Source organism: Ahaetulla prasina, chromosome 7 (genome assembly GCF_028640845.1).
Source record: "Ahaetulla prasina isolate Xishuangbanna chromosome 7, ASM2864084v1, whole genome shotgun sequence".
Classification (NCBI taxonomy): domain Eukaryota; kingdom Metazoa; phylum Chordata; class Lepidosauria; order Squamata; family Colubridae; genus Ahaetulla; species Ahaetulla prasina.
In genome coordinates, this window is record NC_080545.1 from 81,692,317 (window position 1) to 81,712,007 (window position 19,691).

Here is a 19,691-nt window from a genome sequence, read left to right on the forward strand (position 1 = left end):
GAAAAAGCCCAAACTTCATACCCCCTTTGTCTCTAAAACAATATTCAGTTTCAGTTTAGCTTTCCCAAAAGCTACTCATGACCCAGATCCAAAATTACGATGGTCACGTGACTGCATTTTGGGTGCTCAGCCATTGGCCTACATGTACTGCCAATCTCAATTATACAGTTGTAAGTTGAGGACTATCTGTAATTGTCAAGCTCTATGAGAAGGCACATATGCACTGGTTTCAATCATCTAGATGAGGGGTGTCAAACTCAAGGCCCGCGGGGCCGGCCTGGAAATGGCAAAGAACCAGCCCATGGTGCCTCTGGCAGCCAAAACGGGGCACAGGGGCTACGCGCCCCCTGCCGCGCCCTGTTTTCAGCCAGGATGGCCTCCTGTAGCATTCTGCCGGCCAAAATGGGGCACCCGGGGGCCATGCAGAGAGCCCTCCTGCACCCTGTTTTAGCCAGCAGGGTGCTGCAGGAGGCCATCCAGGCAGAAAACGCAGGCCCGCCGCACCCAGTTTTGGCTGGCAAGGTGCTGCAGGAGACATCCATCCCTTTTCTTCTCTCCCAGCCGGCCCACAGAGGAGAACTACAAAGCTGATCCGGCCTTCGAAAAAATCCAGTTTGACAGCCCTGATCTAGATCCAAGCTAGTGCCCAGGACAGGGTATTTGAAGCATCCTTGCAAAAAACCTGAACACGATTATTCCTCCCCAGATTATAGCCCCCTACTGAGCTGCGGCATAATAGAGCTATCATTTGCTGGGTCTGATCTGCTTCCCTGCCTCATTGCTTTGAACATATTTATGCTTACAGTGGAGAAAGCAGAAAACCAGGGGCGAAGCTTTTAGCTTTTTGATCTGAGGCTGCTAGGCTTCTCCTGGGTGCTGCTAATATTATTTATTCTCCCGTTGTCACCTCGCTTGCTTCCATTTTCCTCGTAGTGTCAGGAAAATGATGGATGTCATCAAAGCTGTGCTTTAAATGGAACTCATCATCAAAGATCAAGGAGTGGGAAGTTTCAGCTTTGATGTAGTCCCTATCAAAAGACTTTAAATAGTTACAAGCGAGTGTTTTTCATCACGAAGGGAACAAATCATGTGCTTGTCATATTTCTCAAGGACTTTTGATCACATGCCTGGTTGTGCAGTGTTTGTAGCCCCAAGAGTTGCTTGTCAAAGAAAGACCCGTGCCCCCCAAAAAGAGGGGGGGGTTTTGCTTTGCAGGGAATCTTGCAAGTGTTAGAAGCAAGTCTTGCTTTATAGCAGTTGTTTGGATGGTTGTGTGAGTCACAGCTCAAAGTTAGGAGCTGTGGGAGTCGCTAACAAAGGACAAAAGGAGTTGGGAGAGGATTATCTCACTCTTAAAATGGCTGGATGAATCAGAAGGGCTCATTTTACCTCTTAATTTCATGCAAGCAGTGGGGGAACCACACTTAACATTGTTATTGTGTGCAAAAACTGATGAACGAAGGTTGGGATATGCTAATGAAGTGTTGACACCAGCACTATTTCCAGTGCAGCAGCAAACTGCAGTATTTTTTTTTTTTAAGTTTCCATACATTGTAATGAATTGCAGCGGCGGAGCCCACTTTTGCTACAACAGTGCAGCAATTGCTGCAGGAATGGGGGCAGGGCTGGCATAGGGAGGTGCTAGGGAGGAAATTTCTTCCAAGCAGCACATATTCATTGACTGCACCATCCCTTTTCCCTTTGCTCACTTGGCCTAAGAAGGGGAATTGGGAGAAGGCGCAAAGAACCGGAATTGTAGGATCCACTCCATCAAAATGACCTCGTTTTTGACTCTTTGGAGCCTTGGACTGCTACCCACACCTTTGCTTGTTTTGCTTGCTTAGCATAACTCTTTTCGGTGTGTCACTTATCAAATCTGGGAGCCTTCCTAAATATGCGGTTTTCAGGTCATACTTCTCCAACTACAGGGCCATGGCTGTGAACTTGAGGTTCACAGACTCTGGCATTCCTCTATAATTTGCTGCTTAAATGTTACTTTTGAGTGTGAGAGAAAGCATAAGTTTTGCATATATCAGTGGATTTTGCATATATTTCAGTGGCTGGTTTGTTTCATTTTCTTCATTTCAATTTGCTTTCTAACCTTGCTTGTTTTTTTGGAATGGTCTCCCCAGCATACAAAGGCTAAACATGGTCTTTAAACTGAAAACAGTTGCACAGGGCCAATGACCAAGTTTCTTCAGCTTGCTAAGCTACTCTTTCCCTTTCCATAATTTATTTATTATATTTTAGTCTGCCTTTCTTATTTTTAATAACTCAAGGTGGCCAACAACTCCTTCCTAACAACAGCTCTGGGTTGGGCTAAGAGAGAGAGTGACTGGCCCAAAGCCACTCAGATGGTTTGCATGCCTGTGGCAGCGCTAAAACTCACAGTCTCCTGGTTTTTAGGCCACACCTTTACCTCTACACCAAAGTAGCTCTACTGTACCAAAGGGATGATAATTCATTCTGAGAACTCCCAAGTATACAAAATCTAGAGGCCTTGCTTTCTTATCTTGTGTTGACCATATAACAACATAAATTTTGCAGTGAATCGTAGAAAACTAGACTTCCCTTTTAAATTTCTCTTATTTATAATATTATTACTGTTCCCTACATACCTTTAATTTCACTGCAAAGAAACCCAGGAAGGAGATTTTGGATCACACAATCAGTTAATGAGCATAAAGTGTCAGAGTTTCTTGCAAAAATCAAATCCAGAAAGCACATAGAGGCAAACTGGTTCAGCAGGATTCATTAACTTCTTTATATACATATAATACATGAAGATAAATGTACAATACCAGTATAGATTCTTCTTCAATGTAGTAGCAGTTACAAGCAAAACACAAGGCAGGAGAGAACAGTTAATTTCATTTCAGCAGAGCAGATTAGTTTCAGTTTCTCTGCATAGACTCAGAAGCTGCAGCCTAAGACACACCTTGGCTCCAGTCTGTCTCAGCTCCCAAACAGCCCTCATTGGCTGACTTAGTTGCTATGCCTATACATTGGCTGACCTTGTTACCATGTCCTATTCCAGTTGATGAATATACTCTGATAGAAAGGACATTCTCTTGATTCTTATTCCATGAGCTTGAGGTTTCTCCAGCCTTACACTAACAGTCAATTTTTCTGTAGTGTAGAAATGGTTTCCAATAGATGTTAATTGTGCTTCTTCCTCTTCTTCTTTTTTTCCTGAAGGCACATTCAGAACATGAGTGAAATAAAAACTGATGTGGGCCGGGCTCGGGCATGGATAAGACTGTCTCTTGAAAAGAAGCTCTTGTCTCAACATCTGAAGCAGCTCCTCTCTAATCAAGCTCTGGCAAAGTAAGTTCTCCAAGGCTGGTCCTTCTATAATCCTCATTTCAGGTAGCAATTGGATGTGAATCTTTTCCAAGAGTAAGTTAATCAAACTCAAAGGGGGCTTCCTACTAATTAAACAAATTTGGGTTTGCATATGAAGCATCTTTTTAGTTCTACCCGAATATTAGGAACCTTTGCTTGGAATTGAAGTAACTTAAGTTTCAGTGAAGATCCTGTATTGTTCCAAAGTAGCTTTTTCAGTTAATGTTCTTGAAAGTACTACGATCATCCTCCTCCAGCATGGCAATTAACGTTTCATTCAGTTCTAAATTATGAGCTGAAGGACAAAAAACATGACTAGCCTAGAATTAAAATGGAGGAGAGGGAGAGTTTGAATTAATTTTTTTTACATCACTGAGATTCTTGAGCTCAGAATTCTTTTGATTCTTTATGAATATCTAACTCAGGTTGTTGTCGGTAAAATATTTCTTACTCCCTGCAGGAAACTGTACAAGCGGTATGCCTTCCTGCGTTGTGAAGAAGAGCGGGAACAATTTCTCTATCACCTTCTTTCTCTCAATGCTGTGAATTACTTCTGCTTTACAAGTGTCTTTACTACCATCAGTAAGTAAGAATAGAAGGCTGACTGTATACTTCCATTAAAAAGTCTGGAGTAAAATAAACACTTTGAGCGCAAAAAAACATATTGGATCATATAAAGCAGGGGTCTCCAACCTTGGCAACTTTAAGACTTGTGGACTTTAACTCCCAGTTAAAATCAGCTTTGCTGGCTGAGGAATTCTGGGAGTTTAAGTCCACAAGTCTTAAAGATTTTTTTGTTTTTGTTTTTTTTATTTACATTTATATCCCGCCCTTCTCCAAAGACTCAGGGCGGCTTACAGTGTATAAGGCAATAGTCTCATTCTATTTGTATATTTACAAAGTCAACTTATTGCCCCCCCAACAATCTGGGTCCTCATTTTACCTACCTTATAAAGGATGGAAGGCTGAGTCAACCTCGGGCCGGGCTTGAACCTGCAGTAATTGCAGGCTGCTGAGTTCTAATAACAGGCTTCTAACAGCCTGAGGAGACCCCTGATATAAAGCATCCAGTTACTATAACATTCTAATAGATGGCTCACACTAATTTCAGTCCATGTTAATTTTAGACATGTTCATGGATTTGTGATTATTTTAAGTTTAGGTTCATTTTATTTATTTATTTATTTATTTGCATTTATATCCCACCCTTCTCCGAAGACTCAGGGCGGCTTACACTATGTTAGCAATAGTCTTCATCCTATTTGTATATTTATATATTTATATTCATGACTTTGTTTGCTGCCCTGCTTCTATAACAGACTTTGGATTTCTTTTAAAGTTAAAGAAAATACAATGAAATAACCTTTTGGTATACCGTAGTCCTCTCCGTCTCTCCACCCCCCACCCCCCACCCTTTGTCAGGTTGTGTTTTTTGAGCCAAGAAAATAATATCAGAATAATGCCTTCTGATCTGTGGGTTGTCTGGGAAGTGCTGCTGGAGTTCTTCTATTTAAAATGAGACCAAGCAAAAGAGGTTTAATGGTCTGAACAATTAAAAGATTTTTAATCTAGATGCCATGGAATCCTGACATAATCGGTGTTAATTTTGTTTTGGATGGCTGTTAAGGCTTCTTTGATTGGCACTTGGGTGAAGAGGAATATGACATTGAAGCTCACGAGTAGCCTTAACAGCCATCCAAAACAGATATAACCCCCCCAAGCACATCCTAGATCTGACCGATCACTGCCTATCCAACACATACTTCATCTATAACGGACACAAATACAAACAAACAGAAGGAGCACCCATGGGATCATCCCTCTCACCTGTCATTGCCAACCTCTACATGGAACACTTTGAAACCCAAGCTCTAAAAAAATCTGACCACAAACCCAAACTCTGGCTCAGATACGTAGACGACACCTTCATAATCTGGCCACACGGGAAAGAAAAACTGGACAACTTCCTCATACACTTTAACGGCCTACACCCCAAAATACAGTTCACCATGGAAACAGAAGTTAAAAACCAACTTCCCTTCCTGGATGTCTTAGTCTACAGTAAATCCAATGGCTCCCTAGGACACACCATCTACCAGAAGAAAACAGACACAAACCGCTATCTGCACGCACTCTCACACCACCACCCAGCACAGATCAACTCTGTAGCCAAGACACTCATCTCCAGAACAAAACGCTTAGCTGACGAACAACACCTAAAAACCGAACTACACACTCTCACTAACGTACTAACATCCAATGGATTCCAAAGAATTAAGATTACCAAACTAATCCATAAAGAAACCCCACTAAAATCCAAGACAAAGAACAAGAAAACGGCAAAGTCCTCCTCCCATATATAAAAGGCAGAATCAGCAAGATCCTCCACAAACACAACATCAAGACAGCATTCTGCACAAACCGAAAATATTCACCATCCTAAGAAACCCCAAAGACAAAATTGAGTTAGAAAATCAAGGAGTATATGAAATCCCATGCACCACCTGCAGCACCACATACATCAGACAAACCAACAGAAGAATAAGTACACGCATTGAAGAACATAAGAACTCAGTCAGAAAAGAGGAACCAACTTCTTCCCTGGTCCAACACCTTAAAACCACAGGACATAAAATTGACTTTAAAAATACCAGAACTATCGCCGAAACTGAACACCTTAACAACAGAATAATCAGAGAAGCCATTGAGATAGAAAAACGCCCACACAGCATGAATAAACGAGATGATACCTCCTGCCTACCAGCCATTTGGAAACCCGCCCTTATCAACAAACGAGTCCCTAACATGAAGAATGACGCAAGACCCACACTCACAAATGCCACACAGCATGTCATCACCACCACACATCCACGCGGAAAGCAGACTCAAACCCACAGCAATGATGAAGCACGACCTCGGACCAGAAGCCAGACCTCAGCTGCATCATTAGCCATTTCAAACCCCTCTATCCATACATGCAGCAGACTGACACCCACCATGAAGATGTAGCACGACCACGAAGCCAAACAACAGCAATGCAGCTCACCAACTCAAATCCCCCTGCAACTCAGACTAACCTGAGCACAACTAAGCCCCTGCCTACCCAAACAGAACACCCCCCCATCCAGAGCACAGTCGACTCCACCATCCAATCAGAGCACAGCCAAACCCAACCAATCAGAACACACCTCCAACCAATCAGAACACCAGCCAAGCTAGAAGCACGAAGCTGTAAACACCAGCCTGAAGATGACGATTGAGACTTCGTCGAAACATCGCCAAGACACTTCCAATTTTACACGGGAGAAAACCCGAATAACCAAAGACATATATATATATATATATATATATATATATATAATATATATATATATATATATATATATATATATATATATATATATTTGTTTTCTGAGGTTTTCATGGGCATATGTATGCAGGTTTTGGTATGTTCGGGTCTTTTCCGTGTAAGATTGGAAGTATTTAGGCAACGTTTGATGAGATCTCACTCATCATCTTCAGGCTTCAGCTTCGTGCTTCTGGGAGCAATGTGTGATCCCAGAAATCCCCCTGCGGCACAGACTAGACTGAGCACAACCAAGACCCCACCAACACAGGACACACCCCCAGCCAATCAGAGCACAGAAAACCCACCATCCAATCAGAGCACAGCCAAACCCAACCAATCAGAACACACCTCCAACCAATCAGAACACCAGCCAAGCTAGAAGCACGAAGCTGTAAACACCAGCCTGAAGATGACGATTGAGACTTCGTCGAAACATCGCCAAGACACTTCCAATTTTACACGGGAGAAAACCCGAATAACCAAAGACATATATATATTTATTTGTTTTCGTAGGTTTTCACGGGCATATGTATGCAGGTTTTGGTATGTTCGGGTCTTTTCCCGTGTAAGATTGGAAGTATTTAGGCAACGTTTCGATGAGATCTCACTCATCATCTTCAGGCTTCAGCTTCGTGCTTCTGGGAGCAATGTGTGATCCCCCTGCAGCACAGACTAGACTGAGCACAACCAAGCCCCCACCAACACAGGACACACACCCAGCCAATCAGAACACAGAAAAACCCCCATCCAATCAGAGCACAGCCAAACCCAACCAATCAGAACACACCTCCAACCAATCAGAACACCAGCCAAGCTAGAAGCACGAAGCTGTAAACACCAGCCTGAAGATGACGATTGAGACTTCGTCGAAACGTCGCCAAGACACTTCCAATCTTACACGGGAGAAAACCCGAACAACCAAAGACCTATATATATATATATATTTGTTTTCGTAGGTTTTCATGGGCATATGTATGCAGGTTTTGGTATGTTCGGGTCTTTTCCCGTGTAAGATTGGAAGTATTTAGGCAACGTTTCGATGAAATCTCACTCATCATCTTCAGACTTTGGCTTTGTTCTTATGTGAGCATAAGCTTATCTTATAATGTTTATCTTATATCTTATCATATCTTATCTTATCTTATCTTATCATCTTATCTTATCTTATCTTATCTTATAAAGCATAATTATCTTTTTGCTCACATAAGAACAAAGCCAAAGCCTGAAGATGATGAGTGAGATCTCATCGAAACGTTGCCTAAATACTTCCAATCTTGCATGGGAAAAGACCCGAAAATAAATACATACATACATACATACATACATACATACATATATATATATACTCATTGAATGATCCAGGATTCTGTCTTTTCACCAAATCTGCAAGGGGGTTTAGGCCGAGTCAGTGATGTCACAGGGCTAATGTTTGAAGGTCCCTTGGGCCAAATCCAGCCATCTGGTCACAACAAAGATGAAGAACTTCTGGGAATCAGCATAACATTACTCCATATGGCCCTGGTTTGCTATCATTTTTTTTAAAGACCTGCTGATTTACAACCTCTTCATACATGCAGTGTAGTTTCCATTCTTTTTTTTTTTTGTGATTCCCAAGACAATACGAACACTTTTAATCGTACTATTGGTATATTTATCTACCCAACTCCTTAATGATTCTGCATGGTTTATAAAAAAAAAAGAAAAAAATCATATAGAGGAAAAACACAGCCAGCTAGAAGAGTACTAACTATCAAATAGCAAACCCAAAAGCATTGGGATTCTGCAACCACCCTATCCTGAGGCCTGGGAGAACAATCGAGTTTTAATTATTTTATGAATGACATTAGGGTGGAAACGACAAATCTCTGGAGGCGTGTCATTCCAGAGGACAGGCACTGCAGCAGAGAAGACACGCTTCCTGAGTCCCACAAGGTGACATTGTTTTAATTGACAGGAGCCTGAGTGCCCCAGTTCTGCTTGTGTCAGGCCTTAGAGGCGGTCCAGCCAAGAAACCGAAATCACGAGTACCAACCCTACTTTTACTGTAGGCTCATAGTAACAGAGTCTGCAAGCACACATAGACACACCTTCCTCGCCTTTACTTTCCTAGGTCTCTTCTGTAGAGGGTCCTGTCTATGATGCTTTCGATGGCCACCTCCCTTCTGTGAACTGAGTTATAGGGAGTCCTCAATTTATGACCACAATTGAGGGTGTCGTCGTCCCCCCAAAATTTACGTTGTTAAGTGAGAAATTTGTTAAGTGAGTTTTGCGACTTTTCTCCCCAATTTTTAATAATTCCAGGGGAGATGTAGACGTGGATGAAAATTGTGCTTTAAGCATGAGGCAGATTCTCTCTGCAGACAACCTTGAGAGATTTTACAGGGCATCTCTAGGAGCGTAACAAACAAGGATGAAACCCATAGAAAACAATCCATTGTCTGGTTTTTGAGAGCTCCTGACTTAATTTTCCACAATGCCCTGGAATGATATATTGGCAGCATTGTGGGGAAATTTGGACGGCAACTCGCAGAACCACCTTCCTGATGCTGATAGAAATATTTGCAGCTCAGGGATGCCACATCTGAACCATGCATTGCACTGAGATACACATTTGTATTATGTATCTTATAAATAACATGTATTTATGAGCATCATTCCATGGTAATAGATGCCCTAACCTGCTGCTATGGAAACAGGAGGACAAGAATGACTGGTGTGTTTTTTTTTGTTTGGGCTTGTTTTTTTGAGTTTGCCTCTGATGTTTTTCCAGTTTTCTAAAAATAAAAATGACATGAATCTGCAGTTTCTAAATTTATCTGTCTTCCCATTTTGGTTGTGCAGTAACAGCAACATCTAGTGGCTACATACGTTAGCATACAATAAAAATCCAACATTTTGCTGTGCAAGATCCATCCTTTCAGCTAGCTAAGTCATGCTGATGTTATTTTCCCTTCTGTGCAGAGAAGAATTCAGCATCTCTGCAGGGAAGTTTGGTTTTATTTTGTTAATTGTCCGCTTTTCCAAACTTAACCTCACAAGTAGCCAAGTACTGAATATGCATAATGACATTTAAAACAGTTTAAACAATTTTAATGTGCACAATGAAAAAAAAGTAGTTTAGCTAACTTTTAGATAGTTACCTCCAAAGGAACTCATCTAACTTCCAGGGGGAGGTTGTTCTAAAGTACAGAGGCCATGAACGAAAAGCAGCATCTCCCTTACTTCAGCCCAGCAAAACCTCATGATAATGAGACACCACCAGCAAATTTCCCCAGAATTGAAATCTTGGATGAGTCCCTTCTGATTTGAGAGGATGATCCTGCAGGTACAAAGGTGTAAAATCTTAAAAAGAGATTTACAGCTTAAAAGCCAGCACTGCGAATTGCACTGAGAAACCTATTGGCAGCCAGTGCAGAGTTTGCAAACAGAAGCATAATTATGCTTATGGCTATGAGTGCCAACCCACAAACATTCTGAATTGTTGCTTCTGAGCAATCTTGCAAGGTAGCCCCATGTAGAGTAGTTTCATTTCCGTAGTAGTACCGTAGTAGTAGTAGTCTAGACAAGTAACAATAAAAGTTTGGGTCACTGTAGGCCTGGAGTGCTGATGGACAGTTTGGTATAATCTGCATATTGATAATGTACCTCACCTAGATCTAGAAGCCTCCAGAAGACAAATGACTCTTCTAGCAGCTTTATAAATATTAAAAAGCAGGAGAGAGAAGGAGAGGTTCTTTGTGAACCTACTTCTCAAAATGTGTGACTGAAATTCCTCTTTAAGAAGTCTATTTGCTTTTCAGAATATGGGCTACTTTTTTAGCATGTTTAGATGATGTGAAGTGTTTTTCTTCTCTCTTTAATGCTTGGGCTGCCTCTAAGCAATACTTTTCTGATTTAAAAATGTGTTGTTCATAACAGAACCCTTAAGATAATGTGGTAGCCTTCGATTCAGAAAACGTTTAAATAGGAATGTGTCAATCAATATCCATTAGCAATAACATTTTAAATGCATTATACATGTTATAGCCTTGAGTACAAGCAGTCCTTGATTTATAGCCATTCATTTAGCAACCATTCAGCAGACATACACTTACAATGGCATTGAAAAAAATGACTTATGACTTCTTCTTTTTGTGCCATATCCGTCATCGGACATTGGCGATCATGTTGGCGATCCTATTTTTATCAACAGCCACATGAAAAAGTGCTGCTGAGTTTTGTCCAAACCAGTCCCTTAGATTTTGAAGCCTTTATTTATTTATTTATTTATTTATTTATTTATTTATTTATTTATTTATTTATTTATTTATTTTGTCACAACAATATACATAAGCATCACACAAAAAGATTATATAGTATATAAACATATATATGAAGAAATATAAGGAGGTATAAGCATATACATACTGTATATAAGAAGAAGAAGAAAGAACAATAGGACAGGAACGGTAGGCACGTTTGTGCTCTTATGCACGCCCTTTATGGTCCTCTTAGGAATGGGGTGAGGTCAATAGTAGAAAGTTTTTGGTTAAAGCTTTTGGGATTATGGGAAGAGACCACAGAGGCAGGTAAAATGTTCCAAGCACTGATGATTCTGTTACAGAAGTCATATTTTCTGCAGTCTAGATTAAAGCAGTTAACATTAAGTTTAAATCTATTGGTTGCTCTTGAATTATTGCAATTAAAGCTGAAGTAGTCTTTAACAGGAAGGACATTACAATAGATGATTCTATGAGTTAAACTTAGGTCTTGTCGAAGGCGACGGAGTTCTAAGTTTTCTAAGCCTAGGATTTCAAGTCTGGTGGGATAAGGTATTTTGTTGTTTTCAGAGGAGTGAAGAATTCTTCTTGTAAAATATTTCTGGACACGTTCAATTGTATTGATGTCAGAAATGAGGTAAGGGTTCCAGACAGGCGAGCTGTATTCTAGAATTGGTCTAGCAAATGTTTTATATGCTCTGGTTAGTAGTGTAGTGTTTTTGGAAAAGAAGATATGCAAGATTAGGTTTACAACCCTTAGAGCCTTTTTTGCTATGTAGTTGCAGTGGGCTTTGGCACTTAGATCATTTGATATGAAAACTCCAAGGTCTTTAACAGGGTGGGGGTCATCTGTAAGGTAATGTCCATCAAGTATGTACTTAGTGTTTGGGTTCTTTTTCCCAATATATAAGACTGAGCATTTGCTGGTTGAGATTTGGAGTTGCCAAGTTTTAGACCAAGCGGTTAGATGATCAAGGTCTTTTTGAATGGTAGATGTATTGTCGGTGGTGTTAAATAGTTTGACATCATCAGCAAAGAGAACACAATTACTTGAGATATGGTCACAAAGATCATTTATGTATAGTATGAAGAGTGTTGGTCCAAGAACGCTGCTTTGAGGAACACCACTCTTGACAGGAACAGGATTTGATAGAGCATTGCCAATTTTGACCACTTGTTGTCTGTTAGACAGAAAAGCAGATATCCATTTGTGAAGGGGTCCTGAAATGCCATAGGATTTTAGTTTTAGGAGAAATTTATCATGTACTACTGAATCAAAAGCTTTGCAGAAGTCTATGTAGATTGCATCTATTGTTTTGCCTTGATCAAGATTTGTAGTCCATATGTTTTTACAGTGGAGAAGTTCTTCGTCTGCCTGGATCTCATTTGCCTTCAATCTTTCCCTGGAGGATTAAGTGAAGTATGGTGTATTTTTCCAGATGTCGCATCACATGTCCAAAATATTTTGCTTTTTAATAGTTTCGATGATTTCCCTTTGCTTTCCCAGGCGGCTTATCACCACCTCATTTCTGATTTTGTCAACCCAGCTTATATGTAACAGTTGTTTCTAAATCCACATTTCAAATGCTTCTAGTCTCTTCAAGGGGCTTTCTGTCAGAGACCAACTCTCTACTCCAGGAGTGTCAAGCTTGTGTCGTCACAGCAATGTCACATGACGTACCGGGACTCTTTTTCCCTTCACTAAACTGGGTGGGGGCGGAGCCAGCACGTGACGTATCCGGTCTGCGGACCATGAGTTTGACATCCCTGCTCTATGCTGTAGAGAAGGGGTCTCCAACCTTGGCAACTTTAAGCCTGGCGGACTTCAACTCCCAGAATTCCCCAGCCAGCTTTGCTGTGGGGTCCTGGGGTCATGTGACTGCCATTTGTGGCCTTCCCAGGTGGCTTCAGACAAGCAAAGTAAATGGGGGAAAGCTGGGTTCACTTAACAACTGTATGATTCACTTAACAACCACAGTGATTCACCTAACAACAATGGCAAAAAAAACCCACATAAAATCAAGTGCAACACATAACCGTCTTGCTTAGCAATGGAAATTCTGGTCCCAGTTATGATCATAAGTCAAGGACTAGCTGTACAGGACACTGGGGCAAAATGATGGTGTGATGTGTTTGGATAACAGTTACATTGTCTAGATGCTGTTCTAATTTGGACTTCTTTTTGCTGATATTGCAATATATTAGTAGGATCTCTTGCTAGAAGGCTGTATTTATGGCTGGCTTAGACAGACATGTAATTACCATTGTTTGCTATTACAGTGATTCCATACAGAACTGTGATTATCCCCATCAAAAAGCTAAGCAACGTAATCACGACATCAAACCCTTGGATTTGTGTTTCTGGAGAACTGGGCGATACTGGCATCATGCAGATTCCAAAGAACTTGCTAGAAATGACCTTTGAGGTGAGTTCAACATCCTGGGCTTCCCTGCCTGCTACGGCAAGTGTTGGATTTTGAGTATCTTGTCGGGAAGTGCTTGTTCAAAAAACTGGGATAAGCTTTTGAGCATAGCACAGCATTCCTTTCAAAAGCACGCACAAATGTGTACAGCACAAAGCTCTTGGCAGGGACAGAAACATGCTTGCCGTTCGACCTCTGCTTATTACCTCTGCTCTCATATGCAACAGAACAAATTTTATCCTGCCATTGCTTTCCTTTTTTTTAGGATTTGGCAGTAAAGCCATTTTTTAAAAAAAATCTTTTTTCCCCATCACTCATAACACGACAGTCTGGTGATGTTTCATTTCCAGAGTGGTAATAATGACATCAATCAAATTCATAAGAGCCTGAATATTATTGTCAGCTAATGGAATAAATAAAGGAAATTGTTAATAGTGGTCGTAGAACTTTTTCCCATAGCCTTGACAATGATTTGTTTGGTCGTGTCGTTGTGGCTTGTATAACAGCCAGAATTCTATAAGAGAATGGCATATTTTTATCTTATAGTTGTTGAGAGTGAGGGAAAAGTATTTGGCATATATATAATTCAACCCCAACCTGAATCTGTCCTTTGTGTGTCTTCATTTTTATCACAATTAATTTGTTCATTCTGATAAAAAAAATCTGTTCATATGATGACAGGTATCCACTTCCCTGTATTTTATTACATCAGCTAATAAAGGGTTTCAAATGTAGCCTTATTTAAGGGAACTGTATTTAGCCTTAGTCTCCCCCATATATGAATTCATGAGCAATCAAGCTGAAATATGAGAGAAAACATCCCTTCAAACATAATGCTTTCGGAAGTCTGATTTCACACATTTAGCTGTCAGTCAGCAAAACTATTCAAGTGTGCGTGTCCATCATTTGGCATTATATTTGTTTACTCTCCTGGATGGCGAGTACGAATTAACTGCTTTGTGCTGGAAGTGACATTTGCTGAAACACACCTTCTGTCTGTCCCATTGGATTTCAGCGATCCATACAGTCATGAAACAATGGGATACATATGTGGACTAGACCACAATTGCTTTGACTCCAGCTTGTTCACTCAGACCATTCATTTGTCGTATAGAATAAACAGAGTTGGAAGGGAGGTGGTCTAATCCAACCCCCCTGCTAAGCAGGCGAGAGGGGCAGGGAACCCTATGCCACTTCAGACAAATACGGTACATGCAAGCTTCATCAATCCAATTTATTAGTCTTTTCAAGCAAACAAACAGCGGGGAGCTAGGTGATTTTGCCTACTGTGTATTCCAGAAGTACAATTAAGATTTAATGTTCCCTCTCCTTTTTTTTTTCCTTTTACAGTGTCAAAACCTGGGGAAGCTAACCACTGTCCAGCTAGGACATGACAATTCAGGACTGTTAGCCAAGTGGCTCGTGGATTGTGTCATGGTCAGGAATGAAATCACTGGCCACACCTATAAGTAAGCACGGAAAACACAAGTGAGCTGTTCCTAAATGGCCACAGAGATTCAACTCCGTTTTCATGTCCTTGCAGTGTCAACAGAACTGAATCTGATTGTTTTCATGTATAGATAGTCCTCAACTTACAACCATGTATTTAGTGACCGTTTGACGTTACGGTGGCACTGAAAAGGTGACTTACACCTTTTGACGTTATGGTGGCACTGAAAAGATGACTTACAATGAATCCTCGCACTTATGACCATCGCGGCACATGGACATGTGATCAAAAGTTAGGCGCTGCATGTCCCAGGGTCATGGGATTGCCACTGGCGACCTTCCCAGCTGACTTCCGTCCAGCAAAGTTAATGAGGAAAGCCAGATTTGTTTAATAGCAGTAACACTTAGACTTATATACTGCCCCATAGTGTGTTTTATAGCACTCTCTGGGAGGTCTACAATGTCAGCATATTGCTGACCCCAACAATCTGGGTCCTCATTTTACCAACCTGGATGTAAGGATGAGTCAACCTTGAGCTCCATCAGGATTGAACTGCATGCTATGGGCAGAGTTAGCCTGCAACACTACATGCTAACCACTGTGCCACGTGATTTTTTAAAAAATTTATTTAGATTTATATCCCGCCCTTCTCCGAAGACTCAGGGCGGCTTACAATGTGTAAGGCAATAGTCTTATTCTATTTGTATATTTACAAAGTCAACTTATTGCCCCCCCAACAATCTGGGTCCTCATTTTACCTACCTTATAAAGGATGGAAGGCTGAGTCAACCTTGGGCCTGGTGGGACTCGAGCCTGCAGTAATTGCAGGCTGCTGTATCTGCTGATAACAGGCTATCTTGTTTATGATTCAGGCTATCTTATGATTCACTTAGCAACTGTAATAATTCACATAACTGAGGCAAAAAAGCGTCATAAAATTGGGTATGACTCATTTAATGATTGCCTTGATTAGCAACAGGAATTCTGATCTCAATCGTCGTAAGTTGAGGGCTACCTGTATGGCTTTTGATTAGCAAATTACGCTTGCAGATTAATATTGCTATTTTAGACTGAAGAAATGTACTACTCCGTTTGCAAATACTAATTTGAAAAATAATTTAGGAATAGGTTTTTTTTTTAATGTGAGATGTTAGAGACCATTGTTTAAAGCTTTGTGACTGGAAAATTTAAAATAGTTTTTTATTGAGGGGTTTTAATGTTCACCAGATTGTAATCTCAAAGTAGATTCTAATTGTTCAAAGAGAAAATAATTATTTGTTCAGTCTGGCAGTACTTTATAAGGAATCTGCAAGTTTTCAAGTAGAAAGATATCCTTTTCTTAATAACAGATCCAAAAAAGGCAAAACACCACCATCAAGCATTCATCTGCTCGTAGAAAGTCAAAAGTTGAACCAAGCTAGACCAAATCAGACAAGGAAGTTGAGCTCTATAAATCAGATTTACTTTCTCTACAAACATTTGTATTTTTTTTTCTTGATTATATTACGGCTATAAAAGTTGAAAAGCATTCTCTGCTCTGAGATTTTAAAAAAAGTTTTATCTTTGTAGGAACATTATGCTTTTGGGGGGGGGGGAGGAGAAAGTGAGCATTCTCAGGAAGCACAACATAGCTAGAAAAACACTTCAGATTCTATGTTGCTTAGCCAAAAACCAGCACAATTCTATGTCCTGTTATACCATAATCATTTTTTCTAGGAAATAATTTTTCTAGGAAATGAGCTAATGTGCAGAAGAGTTGATACTGCAAATAACGTCTCCCCTCTGGCTGTAGGAATCTTCATGGCTAAGATATATATATATCAATTCCAGGAATGAAATGATACCGGTTCAGGCCGGTTCACCCAAATTGATAGTAACAAGTGCTACCGGTTCACTAGAACCGGTAGTAAAAAAATGCTTTAAAAAGCTTTTAGAAAGTTCCAAGATCGTGTGGCACAGCTTATTATCACACAGCTGATCCTCTGAACTTTTTTTTTTTAAGCATTTTTTTTTTACTACCAGTTCCCCGAAGCGAACCGGTAGCAGACTTCAGAGCATTTCACCCCTGATCGATTCTGCAGTGATCTCAGACTGATGGGCTGACCGGATACAGAGAATGTGATAGGCAACACATGTATGCAAAATGTTGTGAAATTAATCCTATCTTGGCAAGAACCCAGAATTCAACTGCATCTTCCTCTCCTACCTTTAGGTTTCCTTGTGGAAGATGGTTGGGAAAAGGTGTTGATGATGGAAGCTTGGAGCGGATACTCATTGGAGAGTTATTACCATCATCATCAGAAGAAGATTTGGGAAAACAGTGCCGGACTCCACCTCAACAGAAATCCCCAACTATGGCCCGGAAATTGAGCATCACTTCCCTCACTGGGAAGAATATAAGTACGAGTAGCTACCTTCAGTAATAGCTTCTTGCATTGATATCAGGCATAGAGGATGGTTATTGGGGGAAATCTCTTGCCAATGAGAGAGAAATCTTTAGAATTTTAGTGGACCTGGTGCCAGAGGTATTAGCAATAGCACTTAGACTTATATACCACTTCATAGTGCTTTTACAGCCCTCTCTAAGTGATTTACAAAGTCAGCATATTGCCCCCAACAATCTGGGTCCTCATTTTACCCATCTCAGAAGGATGGAAGACTGAGTCAACCTTGAGCCTGGTGGGATTTGAACTGCTGAACTGCAGCTAGCAGTCAGCTGAAGTAGCTTGCAGTACTGCAGTCTAACCACTATGCCACCTTAGCTTCTTTTTATTACTTTTCCCACATCTAGTAGATACGTAAGGATCTTGCTGGATCAGGCCAAGGTCCTATTAATTCAGAATCCTATTACTCCACCAGGCTTTTAAGCTTCATTGAACTTTTAGTCCAGGTGTTTTCAACACTTCCCTGCTCTAGATGTTTTAATTCTTCAGTGACGTCTCAGACATTGCAACCAGAATCTGATGATATTTAGGAATTCAGATTTTTAAAACAGGTGTCCCTGCTTTAATATAAAATTAGTTCTAATGGACCAAAATTTCCTCAGGCTAGGCTAGTCCCAATTTCTGAAATAGACATATTTTGTTATTATTTTCAGTGTTACGGTGAATATAAAAGGATTGAACTTTTTTTAAAAAAATCAAGGACCATTAAAAAAAAACACCAGAAAGAAAAGAAAGGCTACCTGAAGCAATTATATTTCTTTGAGAAGTTCATAAGCCTCACAGCTATAATCCTGTCCTACTTATTGTTGTTTCCCAACAATTGATATTCAGGTGTTCAACTCTCTTGATTATAGATATCACAACTGGTGGCTATTGATCATCTTGCACTCCCTAAATACAGTTCACCTTTTACAGTTGTCCAAGCTGCCTGCATAGGGCCCTGTTATTTAACAGTAATAATGAAAAAAATAATGTCATATCATAATGCAGACCCCTGCCTTTCATTCTACTCTCAAGCCAGACATTGACGGCAAAGGCATAAGGGACGTTTTATGCCATGATATCCTGACATGGGTTTGTCACTTGTCCTCCATTAAAACCTACAGTATGGTTGGCTGGCACTGCATCTCATAATGGTTTTGGCCTGTGCCATCTTTCAAAATCTCCTTGCTGCTGTGCTTGAAGTGCTAAATTTAAAGTCACTCCTCTGCAAAATCAATGCCCTCTGGTAAATTATTGGACTAGAACAGTGAGACCCTGGTTTGAAATTTGGTTCAAGTCAACCCTAGAAATTCTTGAGATGATTTTTGGTCAGTCACTTGGTGACTTCCCTCCCTCAACACATCCCACCAATTACATCACTGATTTGTTGTAGAAGTAACATTGGAAGAGAGAATGCTATATGCATCACTGTTTGGCCCTGGAGAAAAATATCAACCTAATGAATAAATCACTTATTGTTTTATTTCTTTCAGAACCTAATGCAGGTCAGATCCAAGAAGGCATAGGGGAAGCCGTGAACAATATTGTGAAACACTTCCATAAGCCTGAAAAAGAGGTAGTCTTAAACATTTGATATAATAGGGCACGTTAGCAAATAACATTAATGGTTGATGGGAATATATCGTACAGGTGGGACAGAATGATATTGATTTTATATCACATCAGATTCATCATCCTCACAAATCATGAAGTCCATTATCTCATTTTATTGATACCTTATTAGATCCTTGTTAAATAACAGCGATCCTGCAGCATAAGTCAGACAGCTCCATGCATATAGCATACCTACATTTTTATATGTCTGAAACTGGCTGGCTGAAAGTATGAAATTTGCTTAAACTAATACAGTACTCCAAGGTGCATAAAACTTTCTATTTTTTCAGCCCCAGATTTTTCATGCATTATGAGGAGCTTAAAAACAATCGCAATGCCCCTTAGAATCCCTAAAACAACTACAAACTTTGGTACAAGTTTTGAACACTTTGTTATAGAGGTCCTTAAACCAAATGGAAGATGTATATATTCCTGGTGCAAGCAGTTTCTTGGCTCACTGAAATGTGAAATAGTATTTTAAAAGAAGGGTTGTGCCATCTTGCAAACAATTTTTTTCCAGAGAAATCTTAATAATAACAACAACAACAACAACAGAGTTGGAAGGGACCTTGGAGGCCTTCTAGTCCAACCCCCTGCCCAGGCAGGAGACCCTACACCATTTCAGACAAATGGTTATCCAACATTTTCTTTAAAATTTCCAGTGTTGGAGCATTCACAACTTCTGCAGGCAAGTTGTTCCACTGATTAATTGTTCTAACTGTCAGGAAATTTCTCCTTAGTTCTAAGCTGCTTCTCTCCTTGATTAGTTTCCACCTATTGCTTCTTGTCCTGCCTTCAGGTGCTTTGAAGGATAGTTTGACTCCC

General features: G+C 40.3%; 1 protein-coding gene across 5 annotated transcripts in view; it reads left to right on the forward strand.

The window, feature by feature from the left end:
* The window catches only part of DENND5B (DENN domain containing 5B), a 142,474-nt gene that overhangs the window by 111,222 nt on the left and 11,561 nt on the right, over positions 1-19,691 (forward strand). For all 5 annotated transcript variants that reach the window (XM_058191074.1, XM_058191079.1, XM_058191076.1 and 2 more), the window contains 6 exons: positions 3,199-3,327; positions 3,806-3,927; positions 13,234-13,379; positions 14,727-14,845; positions 17,039-17,226; positions 18,746-18,828. In XM_058191074.1, the coding sequence (XP_058047057.1) occupies positions 3,199-3,327; positions 3,806-3,927; positions 13,234-13,379; positions 14,727-14,845; positions 17,039-17,226; positions 18,746-18,828 (787 nt within the window). The remainder of the gene's footprint in view (positions 1-3,198; positions 3,328-3,805; positions 3,928-13,233; positions 13,380-14,726; positions 14,846-17,038; positions 17,227-18,745; positions 18,829-19,691) is intronic.